A 17,205-nucleotide genomic window follows, 5' to 3' on the forward strand; every position below is an offset into this window, starting at 1 on the left:
TTGCGGATCCGGTGTCTTCATTTTCGATATAATACAACCAGATCTGTTCTGAATGGATGTAGCCGGCTGCATTATTAGAACGGAAGCGGATCTCAAAACCGTACAGCAAAAACGCTAATTTAAAAGTAGCCTTAGTTCTATATTAGGGAGGTAGTGAGGGCAAAATTTTCACTGCACTATCAAGACGGAGTATGTAAAACTTCAGAGGCATTTTTCTTATGAAAGTGCAAAAATCATCAATATCACTTGAGCAACACATTTTATAAAATAAAAAATAAAAAAACAATTACACTTTAATGGTGTCCTCAATTCTGAGAAATACAGGCAGATACTTATCCATCATGCAATACCAACAGGGAGGCATCTGATTGGCTGCAAATTTATTCTGCAGCCAAACAACTTCAAACATACAGCCCATGCCATTAACAACTGTCGTGAGCGTGAAGAACAGAGATGTGATGATATGGCCCCCACAGGCCCTGATCTTACTATCAAGTCTGTCTGGTATTACATGAAGAGACAGAAGGATTTGAGTAAGCCTACATCCACAGAAGATCTGTGGTTAGTTCTCCAACATGATTGGAACAACCTCCCTGCCAAGTTCCTTCAAAAACTGTGTGCAAGTGTACCTAGAAGAACTGACTCACCTGAAGGGTGATCACACCCAATATTGATCCAATTTAGATTTCTCTTTTGTTCATTCACTTTGCATTTTGTTAATAAATAAAAAACTATTAGCATTTCTATTTTTGAAAGCATTCTTACAGCATTTTCCCCCACACCTGACTAAAACTTTGCACAGTATTGTGTAGATATATATCACACACCAGACTGAACCAGTCAATCCAGAATGTCTATTTACCTGCTCCGATTCCACATAGAGTAATGGGAAACCCATCTGCTTGGTCCACGTACTCATTACATCAGCGATTGGCTTCCCACTGGCTTGCTCAAGAGACTCCCATAGGTCCTCTGCAGAAAAGAGCACTCATTTTACAGCTGTGCGAGGGGAGCTGAGTGGAAAAGGGAAGGTAGGTTTGGGTGGAGGCATCACTATGTTATAATGGTTAGCAGCATGACAGGGCCATGGAATACCTGTGGCAGCATTCTTCTCCTGGAATTTGGTAAGGTATTGGTTCATGCCTTTACGGAAGTCCTACATGAGGAAAACAAATACATATTCTAGTAAATTATACCTGTTAGAGTAAAAGCAAAATTAAAAAGCTGATGCTCACTATGTGAAACCAAGATCAGAAAGGGAAGTCCCCAACTAGACAGGAGAAATAAAACTTTAAATGAAAGCCATTGAAATGACTGGGCCGAACTTGTAATGTACAGGTGCGCTGGCTCCTGCAAAGAGTCACTATCTGTATCAGAGGAAGTACACAGTTGGGGGGACATTCTGCCTTATAGTCGTATACAGAAATATGCGGTTTATAATAATCACCTTTACCATTTAGTGCCATGCATGCAAAGGAAATATTGACGGGATTAGCAAGAATATGAACCTTTATTCCGCCAGAGCCTGCTCCTGCAAGTGCATGCGAGTTGGAGATTCACTGTGAAGTGCTGTGTGCGCTGAGCAGCTTCACAGATCCGAGTGACAGTTGTACTGGTGTCCTGCTTGGATGCTCTAGATGCCAGAACAGACTGTGATGCAGCTCAGATCTTGGATTCTTGCAGGAAGGCGCCCAGGCACGCCCTCTGCTGGTGCCCAAGCCCACCCTCATGCTGGGGGCAGGGATAAGGGGGGCAGAGTTATGGCTTGAATGTGATGTAGGAGGGATGGGTGGACACATTGTGGCAGGAGGCATGCCTGGGCTCCTTCCTGCAAAAGTGACGCCCCTCTGGGCACCTTACTGGCCCATTTGTATACCAAATAAACTTGTTTTTTTCAGAAGATAAAAAACATCTACTGCTGAAACAAATCTAGAAATAAGGTACCAAGTACTATTAGGCTATGGCTTTACTTCAGTAGCGATTATTCTGGTGACAGATTTCCTTTAACATTGCTCACAACTTTTTAGAGAAGTGGTTTTTAGCCTGCGGCTATTAAAGCATGTTGAGAGTTGTAGTTTCATCACAGCTGGAGAGTCATAGTTGGGGACCACAGTTTCAAAGGAACCATATACTATTCAGCCTTTGTTTTCTTCAGATCCAGATATGTGTATATGTGGTGTAAGCAGAATTAATATTCATGGCTTTCACACTTTCCGCAAGTATCGAGTCCTGTGCTAATTAATGGGAACTCTACACAATACTCGCTGGGCTTCGGATGGTGGACCGACAGTCCAATGCATAGTTGTGTCTCTCCAAGATCTGGCTGATTTCTATGGAGGACGGGTGCATCTCAACTCTCCCCCACTGACAGATTTGCCTAATCCTTTGTTCCTGCAGGGAATACTCCACATTTACCTCATCCCCAATATAATCGTGTAGCATGCGGATAACAGATGCTCCTTTGCTGTAGGATATGGCATCGAATATTTCATCCACTTCAGAAGGATGGCCCACACTGACCTACACAGAAAAATGTAAAACATGTTATTGTGCCATTAAAATGAGCAAAAACATAATACAGGCAGTTACCGTACATAAAGCAGTACTTGTGTCACATTCAATCGCTAGGGTGTAGTAATTTCATCCTGCCATAGTTATTCTTATATCTTCTCCAGGATGACCCCCTTTAAAAGGGGTTGCCCAGCATTTTACTATTCATGGCCTTGCCTGAATATCTTATCGGCGGGGGTCGGACACCCTGCACCTCCATTGATTAGCTGTTCGTAGCTTTGGCGATGAAAGTCGGCGCCAAAACTACACAGGATTGTGTAGTGGATGTAGCTGGTTACTGCTGCATTGCTCCCATCCGTTTCAAAGGGAGCAGTGTTGCAGTTACCAGTTCTGTCCACTACTCAATGGATGGAGCTGTGTAGTGCTGGAGCTAATGCAAAACACCTGAAGGGGGTGTAGGGTTCAGCCCCCCGCCAATCAGACGGTGATAACCCCGAAAGGTATATAAGAGCTCAACAAGGCTTTTTTACTTTCACTTAGGATCCATTCACACGTCCGCAAGTGTTTTGTGGTCCTGCTATGTGCTTTCCGCACTTTAATAGAAACGCCTTTTCTTGTCCGCGTCTGCGGACAAGAATAGGACATGTTCTATTTACAGCACACTGTGTGCTGTCCGCGTCTTTTCCGGCCCCATTGAAAATGAATGGGTCCAGATCCGTTGCGCAACAGATCCAGATACATTTTGCGGACGTGTGAATGGACTCTTAGGAAGATTATATTGTACCCGATGGGAAGCTAATTTATTGTATGAATTAACATAGTGCATACAGTATATCACATGGTATTTACAGTAATAGAGGCTACAGTTTATTCTGGATAACTAAAATAGGAATCATCTTACTGGATTGAAGCAAATACTTGATCCTTGAGTATATAACAGGCTAATGCTAACCTTAGAAACATTAATGCATATAAAATATGGTTGCGTCATAAATGACTATAGTAAGGGCTACAATGCTTTGTCGTTACAGGGGTCAGAGCTGAAACCGGACACAACCCCTTGTTCACCCAGGCAGCCCCCTTCTGAGATGAGCATCTGAGTATTTCATGCTCCGATGCTCTCCCTTGCTCCGCGATGTATTGTGCAGGGCAAGGTTTTTTTTCCCCAACAGATCCGATAAAGTACTGGGTCTCTACTAGGTGAAGGCTTCTGCCAAGAAGTGTTCCTGGTGATGTCAACGGCACTAATGGGCTGGTTTTAGTGCTGCCCTAGCCTGTAAAACAGCTAGTGCGGTGTTAAAGCTCACCCATTAGTGCCGATTATATAATCTGGAACACTGCTTGGCAGAAGCCTTCGCCTAGTAGTTTAATTACGAAACAAAAAAGCCCTTGCTCTGCGCAATACAGCGCAAGGCAAGGGAGAGCATCAGAGCATGATGATGGGCCATCAATATCAAAATCTCAGACAACCCCTTTAAACTATAGCTGAGCATAATTGTAACAAGGTCAGCTTATTTTCGCATCTTCCCTGATGAATCTTGTGCTATGACCAGAAGAAACGCATAGGGGTAAAGGGCACAACAGGGACAGTAAGGAACAGGTTCCTGTTGGGTTTGCACTTTTCAGGGTGAGAGCCCCCAAAACAAAGCCACAGTTCTGAGGCAGTTTTTGAGCCAAAGTCGTATTCACACTAATGATGAGAAAAGCTCCATTAAATTTATGTTGGTCCTCCTATGCCCAGCCCTTACCTAGCACAGTTCGCATTTGATCATTGTCAAAACTGCTGACAAACTCCCTTAAAAGGGGAAGTATCATTAAATATAATCTACAGTTATCAAACCAGCATCTGGATCTGAATACTTTTGTAATTGCATGTGATCAAAAACGTAGCATAGCCACCAAGTTATTCAATAAAATGCATCTGTATAGCGCCACCTGCTGTTTGATTTCTTTTCTCATTTCTTTGTCCGGCTTACTGAGATGGCCGCACATGCTCAGTTTTATCCTTCAGCTGTCTCATGAGCTGTGATAGGGAGAGGATGGACACGCCTCCTGAGCAGCAGCAGAACAGACACTCCGCTTGAACTGTGAACTTGATACAAATCTAGCAGAGCAATGAATGGGGAGATATCTGTATCCATGTGAGGCACAGGGCTGGTTCTAGCTTTGTAGGAAAGAGTCTGTCATGTACTATGTGATGCGTGTCATTTTATACATTAATCAAGGGATAACCCCTTTAAAACCTCATGCACACAACCACAGTTTTGGTCCGCACGATGCACATTTTTTGCAGATTGGAAGCGGACCCATTCATTTCAATGGAGCTGCAAAAGACGCAGACAGCATACCATGTGCTGTCCGCATCTGTATATCCGTTCCACAGCCACGTTAAAAAAAAAAAAAAAAAAAAAAAAAAAAGATAGAAAATGTCCTATTCTTGTCCATTTTTCAGACAAGAATAGGTAATTCTGACAGAGGAGACAGCATACTGTTCTGCAAGATGCGGAATGCACACAGCCGGTATTCGTGCTTTGCGGATCCGCAATTTGAGATAGCAAAGATCGCTCCCCCATCATTCAGACACTTAAGACTTATCCTGTGGATAAGCTGCCATTTTGGGCCCAAAATTCTGCCAAGGTTTTTAAGGTTTTGACATTACAGGGTTCAATGTGCGCTAATGACATCCGTATTATGTGGCTCAATGCGATTACGGCAATACCAAATCTGTATAGCTTATTTCATTTTATTACTTAAAAAAAATAAAAAATGAAAACCTTCGATAAAAATCTAAATTTTCTTTGCATCGCCATCTTTTGACAGCCAAACTTTTTTTTCTATACTTCACAGTAGCCCACTCCATGCAACTCCCTATTCATAATGCCGTACATTTACGGCATTTATGTGTTAAAGGGAACTTGTCACCGGGATTTTTTGTATAGAGCTGAGGACATGGGTTGCTAGATGGCCGCTAGCACATCCGCAATACCCAGTCCCCATAGCTCTGTGTGCTTTTATTGTGTCAAAAAACAATACATATGCAAATTAACCTGTGATGAGTCCAGGACCCCTCTCAGGGACAGGAAACCCTCTCAGGTTAATTTGCATTTGTATCAAATTGTTTTTTAACACAATAAAAGCACACAGAGCTATGGGGACTGGGTATTGTGGATGTGCCAACGGCGATCTAGCAACCCATGTCCTCAGCTCTATACACAAAATCCCGGTGACCGGTTCCTTTTAAGAGGTTAGAAGGAATTCAATATCAGGTCAGCAGGGGTCCGATTCCTGCTGATGAGATGCTTAATTACAACTGCTCATCCTATTCCCCTGAACGGGACAGAGCAGTTTTAACAACACTATGGCGAGATAACGCGCAGGTAAAGTTTGAAGCGGAAGCGTTGCTGCCTCTTCAAACATCCGATCAGCGGGGATGTCTGCCTGAGGCTAGCTCATCAATTTCTTTGCAAAGCAAAGAGAATGCTAGTACCTCGATTGGGTGGCTATTTTCCAGTGCATCCAGTTCTTGAGCACGAGTGTAATCAGCAGAAACAAACTGCGTCCATATATCATACTCTGGGAAGCAATGGTCCACACACAGATATTCAATCCAGGAGGCAAATCCTTCATTTAGCCACAAGTGGGTCCACCATTCCTGCCAGGGAGAATAGATAGTCATGTAAGATTTACTGTATATCTATTATAAGAAAAAAATAAAATAAACTACTGCAGACAGAAACTCTTTCTAATCAACATTACTAAAAATAAATCTTTCAACAGGAAATTCAATGTTAGACCAGACACAATATCTTGTAGGGCTAGCTCAGCTGAATGTAATGATACCTGGCACTTAAAGATTCGTTACTTCTTTCTCGGCAAAAATACTTTTAATCCATTTGCAAATGAGCAGTTAAAAGGGTATTCCCATCAAAGAAAATGGGGGCATATCGCTAGGATATGCCCCCACTGTCTGATAGGTGCGGGTCCCACCTCTGAGACCCACTCCCATTCATTTCTACGGGCCAAAGCTCTGCTATTTTCGGCAGACTCATAGAACTGGAGGACGGCTGAGCATTCGCAGTGAACCCTCTCACCTTCCCTGCTCCATTCGTGTTGTAGGTGCGGGTCCCTGCACCTATCAGACAATGGGGGCATATCCTAGCGATAAGCCCCCTTTAAGTGCACTGAGGGCAGGCTTAAGCCACTCTGTGCACACTTCCTTGGCCAGCCCCTCCATCTCCTTGATTGACAGGACCAAGCGTGATGACAACCTAGCCCTATCCATCAGGAAGAACATGGAGGAGCTGGCACAGAAAGCAGGAGAAGCACAGGTGCAGAGTGGCTTAGGCCTGCCCTCAGTGCACTTAACCACTCATTTGTATATGGATTAAAAGTACCTTTTCTCCAGAATGAAGCAACAGATCACTAAGTGGAAGGTATCATTACATTCAGCTGAGCTAGCCCTAAAAGGCAATGTGCCTGGCTTAAAAGTGGATTTCAGGGTGACAGCTCCCCTTTAATAGATATAAAATTATAATCAATAGATAAGCTATCAATAGATAAGTATTCTCATTAAATAGTGCTTGGTACATAAAAAGACTTGAAGGTCATCAGTATTTGATCGGTGGGGGTCTGACACTCCCAGCGCTGGCAGTAGCACTGCAGGTTTCTCTCAGCTCACCAAGCACAGCACGTTGTATAGCGGCTGTGCTGGGTATTGCAGCTCAGCCCCATTCACTTCAAGGGAGATGAGCTTCACTTAACCCATGTGACTGATGAACGTGACATCACATGGCCTAGGCTAAGCTTCCAGTAGGGCACTGAGCTACCGTGAATGCCAGTGCCTTCTCAAACAGCTGATCACCTTGGGTCCAGGGTGTCGGACCCCCACCAATCAGTTACTGATAACCTAACCAGAGGATAGTACAAATAGTATTGTAGAGCAGCACACTCAGACCGCCACGACCCCACCGGAATGCACCAGCCAAACCACGACCACAGATCCTCAGCGGTCCACCGAATAGCACAAAACAAAAAGGTGATGGCAAGCCTCGATAAAAGGCCAAGATGTAGCCGAAACGTAGCGGTCTGGTTTTTACTGCAGGCCTTCTGTAAGGTTTGTCTAATAAAAGGAATACACTGGAGATGCTGCCGTCACCTTTTGTTTTGTGCTAACTAGAGGATTCGAGGATTTCGATGATTACGAAAAACATGGACAATTTCTTAAAAAACTGTGCCACACCTTTCACAAGTTGTGTGCGGTATCACAGCACAGCCCTATTTACTTCAATGGAGTGGAGCTGCAATAGCAGACTCAACCCAGGGACAGGTGTGGACCTGTTTACTGAAGAAATCAGCCCCATTCCCAATCCTAAATAACCCATTTCACAGCACCTACCATAGTAACTAGGTTCCCAAACCACTGGTGAGCCAGTTCATGTCCCACCACTAGTGCCACCCACTGGCGAGAGGAAGAGCAGGAGTTCTTGGGATCAATAAGCAGAGCAGTTTCCCTAAGAAAGGAAAGAAAAGAAAATATCTTAAATGTCGTATCAAATCACTAGTAGAACCAGTGTCTGAGTAACCTGACCTTGGTGAACAGATAGTCCATCAAATGCAATATATGAAGAGATAAGCAACTTCCTAATTTCAGTCTAGGTTCACCTATACAGGTTATCTATACATACAGGTCCTTCTCAAAAAATTAGCATATTGTGATAAAGTTCATTATTTTCTGTAATGTACTGATAAACATTAGACTTTCATATATTTTAGATTCATTACACACCAACTGAAGTAGTTCAAGCCTTTTATTGTTTTAATATTGATGATTTTGGCATACAGCTCATGAAAACCCAAAATTCCTATCTCAAAAAATTAGCATATCATAAAAAGGTTCTCTAAACGAGCTATTAACCTAATCATCCAAATCAACTAATTAACTCTAAACACCTGCAAAAGATTCCTGAGGCTTTTAAAAACTCCCAGCCTGGTTCATTACTCAAAACCCCAATCATGGGTAAGACTGCCGACCTGACTGCTGTCCAGAAGGCCATCATTGACACCCTCAAGCAAGAGGGTAAGACACAGAAATAAATTTCTGAACGAATAGGCTGTTCCCAGAGTGCTGTATCAAGGCACCTCAGTGGGAAGTCTGTGGGAAGGAAAAAGTGTGTCAGAAAACACTGCACAACGAGAAGAGGTGACCGGACCCTGAGGAAGATTGTGGAGAAGGACCGATTCCAGACCTTGGGGGACCTGCGGAAGCAGTGGACTGAGTCTGGAGTAGAAACATCCAGAGCCACCGTGTACAGGCGTGTGCAGGAAATGGGCTACAGGTGCCGCATTCCCCAGGTCAAGCCACTTTTGAACCAGAAACAGCGGCAGAAGCGCCTGACCTGGGCTACAGAGAAGCAGCACTGGACTGTTGCATGTCATTCGGAAATCAAGGTGCCAGAGTCTGGAGGAAGACTAGGGAGAGGGAAATGCCAAAATGTCTGAAGTCCAGTGTCAAGTACCCACAGTCAGTGATGGTCTGGGGTGCCATGTCAGCTGCTGGTGTTGGTCCACTGTGTTTTATCAAGGGCAGGGTCAATGCAGCTAGCTATCAGGAGATTTTGGAGCACTTCATGCTTCCATCTGCTGAAAAGCTTTATGGAGATGAAGATTTCATTTTTCAGCACGACCTGGCACCTGCTCACAGTGCCAAAACCACTGGTAAATGGTTTACTGACCATGGTATTACTGTGCTCAATTGGCCTGCCAACTCTCCTGACCTGAACCCCATAGAGAATCTGTGGGATATTGGGAAGAGAAAGTTGAGAGACGCAAGACCCAACACTCTGGATGAGCTTAAGGCCGCTATCGAAGCATCCTGGGCCTCCATAAGACCTCAGCAGTGCCACAGGCTGATTGCCTCCATGCCACGCCGCATTGAAGCAGTCATTTCTGCAAAAGGATTCCCGACCAAGTATTGAGTGCATAACTGAACATAATTATTTGAAGGTTGACTTTTTTTGTATTAAAAACACTTTTCTTTTATTGGTCGGATGAAATATGCTAATTTTTGGAGATAGGAAATTTGGGTTGTCATGAGCTGTATGCCAAAATCATCAATATTAAAACAATAAAAGGCTTGAACTACTTCAATTGGTGTGTAATGAATCTAAAATATATGAAAGTCTAATGTTTATCAGTACATTACAGAAAATAATGAACTTTATCACAATATGCTAATTTTTTGAGAAGGACCTGTATATCGAAGGCCTTCTATTACAGTAAACTGTAAGGATCATGACAGAACAAAAACGGTGCATACAAAGAACCTCGTACAGCAGCTCACTGTGGGAGGCAATGCAGTATGACAGACAGTGCGGTTTTTATGTCCTATTATAACACTCTTGTACAGGGAGACCACTGACTGTACCCTGCGGCATTGTGCAACATCAAATCCACAGAATTATGTGAACGTCCAGCCCTAGGCCAATAATAAAACTCGTATATAAAAAAAAAACAAAAAAACTTCCTCCAAGTTGTATGGGGATCTTTAATAAAAAGAGCTTAATGTGGCTTAGATCATGAGCAGTTTTTCACCCTCTTATTTTCTGAAAGTGAGAATGGCATTAAAGGAGCTGTCCGCTTTCTTTATATTGATAACCTATCCTCGGGATAGATTATCAATATCAGATTGGCAGGGGCCCAAATGCTGGCACCACGAGATCAGCTGTTCTCTTCACTGCTCGCCATGGATATTGCAGCAGCAAGCCAGTATAATTAGAGCTTCTCCATCCCAGTCAATGGGACTGCTCCTTTCTATGAAATTGAACAGGAAGAAGACATCCCATTGAAGTGAATGGGATGGTGAACTTGTAATCACACTGCAGCAATGTCTACGTTCTCTTCAAACAGCAGATCGGTGGGGGTGATAGGAGTCACCCCCCCCCCCCCCCCCCTTGCTGATCTAACCTGAGGATCAATATAACAAAAGCAGACAACCCCTTTAAAAAGAAGTGATGCACAACTTACCAATCCTCTGTCACTTTATTTCTGCCTTTTCCCAGGTCCTCGCTGGTCCCTACTTCCCAGTACCCCAAACATAAGATATGACTGCTCAAGGCAATCACTATATGAGGCGGGTCACCACTGTAAGCAATGACTGGTACACAAGTTGACGTACACAGGTTGTTATGATCCTGAACAAGGAATCCAACAGATCGTCTGATGCTCCACATTTTAGGTTCTCTCCAGGGGTGTGAATATATGATTGGTAATTAAAAGATTCACACATGAAGCATGTGGGATCTCTCTTCTGGTCCTTCCTCCAGGAGGTTCTTTCATTTATGGGAAAAAGCCCTGGGTGTGTTATCCTTTACAGCAGGGGTTTCAATCATATTATGCCAACTGTTATAACAAGAACCAATATGTCTCCATAGAATGACACCGGGACGTCATTAACGTAGCTTTTAGACAGAAAAGACACTAATTTCTTGGCATGAATACATGAGGGTCTCAATACCATATACCTGACATGTCAGACTAAGAATACAGGATTCATTAAATTTACAAAATAGCGGTTTCTAAGGGAGATAATCACAATTTCAGATATTTGTTTTTTTTTTACTCTTAGGGGGGTTCACATCACGTTTTATGCCCCTGTTTGACGTATAAATTATAAAGAAAATGGATACAAAAACGCAGTTCACCACGCTCTTGTATCCTACAGTCTAGTAGTAATAACAGTATACATTTTAGTTTTTTTCACAATGGAACTCTATGGTGAAGGGATGTCACTGTATGGCATCAGTCTGAGGCATCCGTTTAATGTATACTTTTTTTGTATACGTTAAAAAGGATGGGAAAAACGTGATGTGACCCCACCCTTAATGTTTCCCATAACACACACCTGTAGGTGACCAGGCCCCAGTTTTCCATGGCTCCTGTGGAAAAAATAAAACAGAATGTGAGGAATGGAAAAACATCAAAGACAGCATCACCCGTACGGCAGTCCAGTTAGAGGAAACGTTACCAGCTGCAAAGTCTGCAATTGCGATGAGGTCAATCTTGGGAAGGGGGTAGGGAACATTGAAGTAATCCTTATAGAAAGGCAGAGTTTTAGCAGCAACCTAAAAGGGGTGACAGATAAAAATGGTTAGCGGCAGAATAGACAATATAAACACATACATATATAGACTTCAAATCTACCTCCAAGGCGAATTTCCCTTGCTCTGCTTTTCCGACTGGTGTATAAACTCGGACCAGCACTCCGTCAGCAGATCGCGTCTCTACAAAGTCGTACTCTCCCACCACAAAGGCCACGAGATAGGTAGACATTACAGGGGTGCGTGCAAATTTCACTTCCACCAGGTTCTCATCATCTGGATATGGCTTCCGTTCAACTAGGTTCTAAAATAACGTAACACAGATGAAGACAAAGAGGACGGCATGATGTGAGTACAATAGACACAAACAGTACAATGCAGTCAGTTTGGGGCAGGGGAGCCGCGGCCGAGACACACTGGCCATGTTTCCCGGACTGAGCACGGTTGTTGTCGGGGGGGTGACTACTTGATATGCATGACCTATCCTTAGGATTAATCTGAGCCCAGGAAACACCTTTAAATGAGTGGGTAGATAATGTAACATATGGCACACAACGTTATCTAGAAAAACATACATCGCTAGAAAATGTTGCTTGAAGAGCCTCAAAACAGCAAAAACGTAATACACTACGCTTTTCCAACCTGTAGAGTCTGGCAAAATAAATAAATATATATATATATATATATATATATATATATATATATATATATATATATTTAACTTACAGGTTTTGAACCCTGCCTTCGCTCTATACTTCACTGCTACACACTTTATATTGAGAGCGCCTTTACACTGCGAATAGTCTATGATGAGAGATGTTGTCATGAAGACAAAGCATCTGGGGAGTAGTGTTACATAATCTTTTGTTTTACAAGTCTCTCAGCCATCGGTTATAAGCCAGGTCACCAATTAATAGCACAGAATACAATTAAAGGGGTTTTCAGAGATATTTTTACTAATGACAGTATCTTAATCGCTGGAAGTCTGACACAGGAGCCCGGCTGATCAGCTGTTTGAGAAGGCACCAGCACTTGCAGTAGCGCCGCAGCCTTCTCTTAGCTTACCAAGCACAGCGCTGAACATTGTATAGCGGCTGTGCTTGGTATCGCAGCTCAGCCCCATTGACTTCAATGGGTCTAAGCTGCACCTAGGACATGTGACCGATGAATGAACCGTCACATGGCCTAGGGAAAGATGTGTGAAGAACGTGGCGCTACTGCGAGCACCGGTGCCTTCTCAAACTGCTGATTGGCGGGGGTCCGACCAATCTTAGAAAACCCCTTTAAAAGGGCATACTCTAACAAAAAAAAAAAAGACATTTGGGCTGGCAACAAGCACTGGGAGTCAACAAATAAATTTACCATGTTTGACAAAGCTACTCGATCTTTGGGGACAATCAGAATAATGTCAAAGGTTGCCTTGATAGCCGGTTCATCCCAGCAGGGGAAAGCTCTGCGTGCGTCTGTGGCCTGCAAATATAACAATGTCATAGAGAAAAGGAGTGTGACAATTATAATGACATCAGATGAATACAACTACAGAGGCAGTACTACACATGAAGGTTCCTAGTCAACTAGTTGGTTCTCCTCTGAAGACCGCAGCTTCTCAGGGGTCCCAAGAGCCAATCACACTGTGAAAATTCCTTCAGTCATACAAAGAGTCAGTTCCAAGGAAAACATAATATTACACACCAAACATATATAGTGCAGCCTGGCAGCGACTTTCACCCAGCCACCTGAAGGTGTATATGAGGGGTTGGGCGAGAACTGCTGGCCACTGAGCGTTGAGATGACATCTATCTAATGTATGTGGTCAGCCTTAGCCACAATACTGCTTTTCCAGCAAGAACACCGGTTTTTTCTTTTTTTTACACTGGCCTGCTGTATAGAATGTGCAGTCGGCTGTAATAAAATGTCCTGACAGAGCCCAACAGGACACTCTTTTGGCCTCAGTTTGGTGAATAAGGGTCCTAGAGCCATGTTCGACATGTTCATAAAACGCAGTGTGAACAGTTTTACCATGTGAACACCGACTCTCTAGACTAAGTGTTCATTCAACCCTATTACAAAGGTTACATGGTCTAAATTGACGATTCATATATTCTATGATCCATGGGTTGCATCAAAAGAGACAGATGCCCGTGAAGAGAACATAGTCCGGCTACTTTACAAATCGCTAGTCAGACCACACATGGAGTACTGTGCACAGTTCTGGGCTCCTGTGAACAAGGCAGACATAGCAGAGCTGGAGAGGGTCCAGAGGAGGGCAACTAAAGTAATAACTGGAATGGGGGGGGGGGGGGGGGGACTACAGTACCCTGAAAGATTATCAACATTAGGCTTATTCATTTTAGAAAAAAGACGACTGGGGGGAGATCTATTTACTATGTATAAATATATCAGGGGTCAGTACAGAGATCTATCCCATCATCTATTTATCCCCAGGACTGTGACTGTGACGAGGGGACATCCTCTGCGTCTGGAGGAAAGAAGGTTTGTACACAAACATAGAAGAGGATTCTTTACGGTAAGAGCAGTGAGACTATGGAACTCTCTGCCTGAGGAGGTGGTCATGGTCAGTTCACTAAAAGAGTTCATAAGGGGCCTGGATGTATTTCTGGAGTGTAATATTACAAGCAGGGCTCGACAAATCCCAGGCGCCAGGTCACCATGGCGATCAGGAATTTGGTCCCGGCGCCGCTGCCTGAGCTCATTGCGCCGCCTGAGCCGTAGAGAGCGGGACACAGACCGGAAGAGGCCTGCATCGCATCACTGACAGCAGCATAAGGTAAGTATATGTGCTTATTGTTTTTATTATTTATAGTATACTGTGGCAAGAAGGGGGTGGGGCCCCTATATACTGGCACAACATGGGGGGGCACTATGGAGAAGAGGGGAAGCACTATGGGGGCCCTATATACTGGCACATTACGGGGGCACTATGAAGAGGGGAAGGAGCACTATGGGGAAATCTACTGGGGGCCCTATGTACTGGCATGCATTATTGGGGGGGCTCTATGGAGAAGTGGGGGGGGGGGGGGAGCACTATGGGGGCTTTATGACACGGCTCCGCCTGGCTTTTAACTTTTTTAGCTGGCTCCTAGATTCCAAGGAAATTTGTCAAGCCCTGGGCTATAGCTAGTAGAGAGGGGTCGATGATCCAGGGAATTATTCTGATTGCCTCATTGGAGGCGGGAAGGAATTCCCCCCCCCCATTTTAAGTGGGGAAAATTGGCTTCTACCTCAGATTTTTTTTTTTTGCCTTTCTCTGGATGAACTTGCAGGATAACAGGCCAAACTGGATGGACAAATGTCTTTTTTTGGCTTTATATACTATGTTACATACAAAATCGACATTAAAAGGGGTTCTGCAGACTGCAGAAATAAAAAAAATGAAAAAAGTTAAATATTATTATAAATATATTCCCAAATACCTTTCATTAGTTATAACGGCTCGTTTTGTCTAGGGAACGATCGTTAGAAGAAATAAAATGGCCGCTGTTCTATTAGTACACACAAAACCTGTCCTATCACACAGGAGGACAAGTTACTTCACAACACTGAGCTAAAGAGCTGCCTCATCCTCCTCCCTGCCCTAATGGACAGGGATTATGATCCTGAATACGATAAGCTCTTCAGCTGAATCTCTATAGTGAAATTAATGGGTCAGCACCCGTTCCGAAAAATTGTGGAACGGACTTGTTCACAGTGGTGCATTCCTTTAGATATTTGGTTACTCTTGGAGTAGGTTGTTCCTAGGTCTTTTTCCCATTGTAGTAAATATTTATTCTTTAGGTTATTTTCGTTGTTGTTAATATTAGCATAGAAATTAGAAATACCTTTCGTTATAGGATTTTGGATAGAAAAGAATGTAAATGCAGATTTGGGAAATATTGGATCATTAATAGAGATTTGGGAAAAAGAATGTCTGATTCTTAAATATTTAAAGAAATCTGTTTTAGGTAAATGGTATTGGGAAGCTAAATGGTTGTGTTGGTTATTTGGGTCCAAAATAAAAGTAATATTTAAGTATCTTCAGCAATTTTATTTTCTTAATTCTCTTTTGTGAGCAGTCTGAACGAACCATACCCAGGATCCACATTTCCTTACCTCAAACTGCGTGACTGCAGCATAGCGCACTTCTCCAGCAGCCGTGGAATATTTACTGCGATAGAATCCTTTCATTTTATCATTCAGCTCCCCAACAAAATCAATCTTCAGCATCCCAGTACCTACACATATACACAATCATCAAGATAAAAACTACACACAGTCTCACATTATTGGATGGGGAATGGTGGGATGTACAATAAGCAGGGGATATAGCTGCTGCCAAAAACAAGCACATAAGCGGTCAGAGCCGTGAATCAGAGCCTTGGGACTATGAAAATATAACATCTCTACAACAGCAATTAATTCTGCTACCTGACCAAAGGCGTGCAGCCCCAGAAGACTATAAAATACTTATTGTAATTAGGGGCCTCGGTAATAGGGCAATATGTATGCCAGACTGTCTGCCTTGTACCACTTAAGGTCTACGAGTAAGCTTGAAGGGGTTGTCCGGTTTCCTGCCCCATTCTCTGGTATCCTCCGACGGTGAGCAGGTAAACCGTGAAGAGAAGGCAGCGCTAATACGAGCACTGCGTTCTCATCATACAGCTGATCGGCAGGAGTGCTGGGAGTCAGAGCCCTGGCAATAGGATATTGATGACCTATCCTGAGAAAAAGGTCATCAATATAGGAAAACGGACAGGCCCTTTAAAGAGGACCTGACACCTCTCCTGGCATGTCCGTTTAGTAACTACTTGCATTCTCCATGTTATAACAATTCTGGAGCATGTATGTTGCGCCATTCTTCTGTTATTCCTACTAGACGTTTATGAATGAATTGCTAGCAGTATGCAATAAAGGTATATCTGAGTGTTATCTGTTGGGAGGTATCCCTGTACACTGGCAGCACTGATTGTATAATGCCAGACTAGGCATGGTTACACCCACACCTGGTAACACCCAGTTGGACTTTAATTGCAGACTCCTAGTAATTCATAAACTTCAAATAGGAATAATAGAGGAACGGGAAAACATAAGAATAGATGCAACAGAATTATTATTTGGGGAATGCAAGTAGTTACTAAAACAAACATGTCAGGAGAGGTGACAGGTCCTCTTTATATAGTAGCTGAGAACTATAGGTAAAAAGCTAGAGGGTCACTAAAGGTAGCACTGAAAAGCAAGCGCTGCACACTAATTCTGGTGCCTTAGCCGAGAGGCCCCACTGCTGTGCCTCCATTCATCACACAAGCGTCATAAGCGGGCCACGCAGTGCCGCTCGGCTCCACCGCAATAGCACAGGCTGCATCACTTTATAAAGGTCATCTTCTAGACAGGGGTCTGCAAATTTCCTTCATCTTCGAGACATCCATTTATTTTAACTTACCCTTTTGCAAAGTACTGGGGAAGGACAGAGTCACTTTCTCATCTTCATTCTGATAGTTAAAACCTGTGGCATGGACTTCTGCAACAGAGAAAGGGAACTGATCATAAAATCATGAACGGACATTACGAATCGACCCAATGCTATTCAACGCACATGACAGCA

The 17,205-nt window shown here is 43.4% G+C and overlaps 1 protein-coding gene across 1 annotated transcript in view; it reads right to left on the minus strand.

Moving 5' to 3' along the window:
* Positions 1-17,205, minus strand: part of NPEPPS (aminopeptidase puromycin sensitive) — a 60,614-nt gene that overhangs the window by 21,532 nt on the left and 21,877 nt on the right. Inside the window, exons 3-13 of the mRNA XM_044296858.1 lie at positions 17,044-17,121; positions 15,717-15,838; positions 12,969-13,076; positions 11,710-11,910; positions 11,534-11,630; positions 11,411-11,444; positions 7,907-8,021; positions 5,999-6,163; positions 2,416-2,520; positions 1,096-1,156; positions 863-972 (exon numbers count right to left, since the gene is read on the minus strand). Coding sequence (XP_044152793.1) covers positions 863-972; positions 1,096-1,156; positions 2,416-2,520; positions 5,999-6,163; positions 7,907-8,021; positions 11,411-11,444; positions 11,534-11,630; positions 11,710-11,910; positions 12,969-13,076; positions 15,717-15,838; positions 17,044-17,121 — 1,196 coding nt within the window. The remainder of the gene's footprint in view (positions 1-862; positions 973-1,095; positions 1,157-2,415; positions 2,521-5,998; positions 6,164-7,906; positions 8,022-11,410; positions 11,445-11,533; positions 11,631-11,709; positions 11,911-12,968; positions 13,077-15,716; positions 15,839-17,043; positions 17,122-17,205) is intronic.

This window comes from Bufo gargarizans, chromosome 6 (assembly GCF_014858855.1).
Source record: "Bufo gargarizans isolate SCDJY-AF-19 chromosome 6, ASM1485885v1, whole genome shotgun sequence".
Lineage (NCBI taxonomy): Eukaryota > Metazoa > Chordata > Amphibia > Anura > Bufonidae > Bufo > Bufo gargarizans.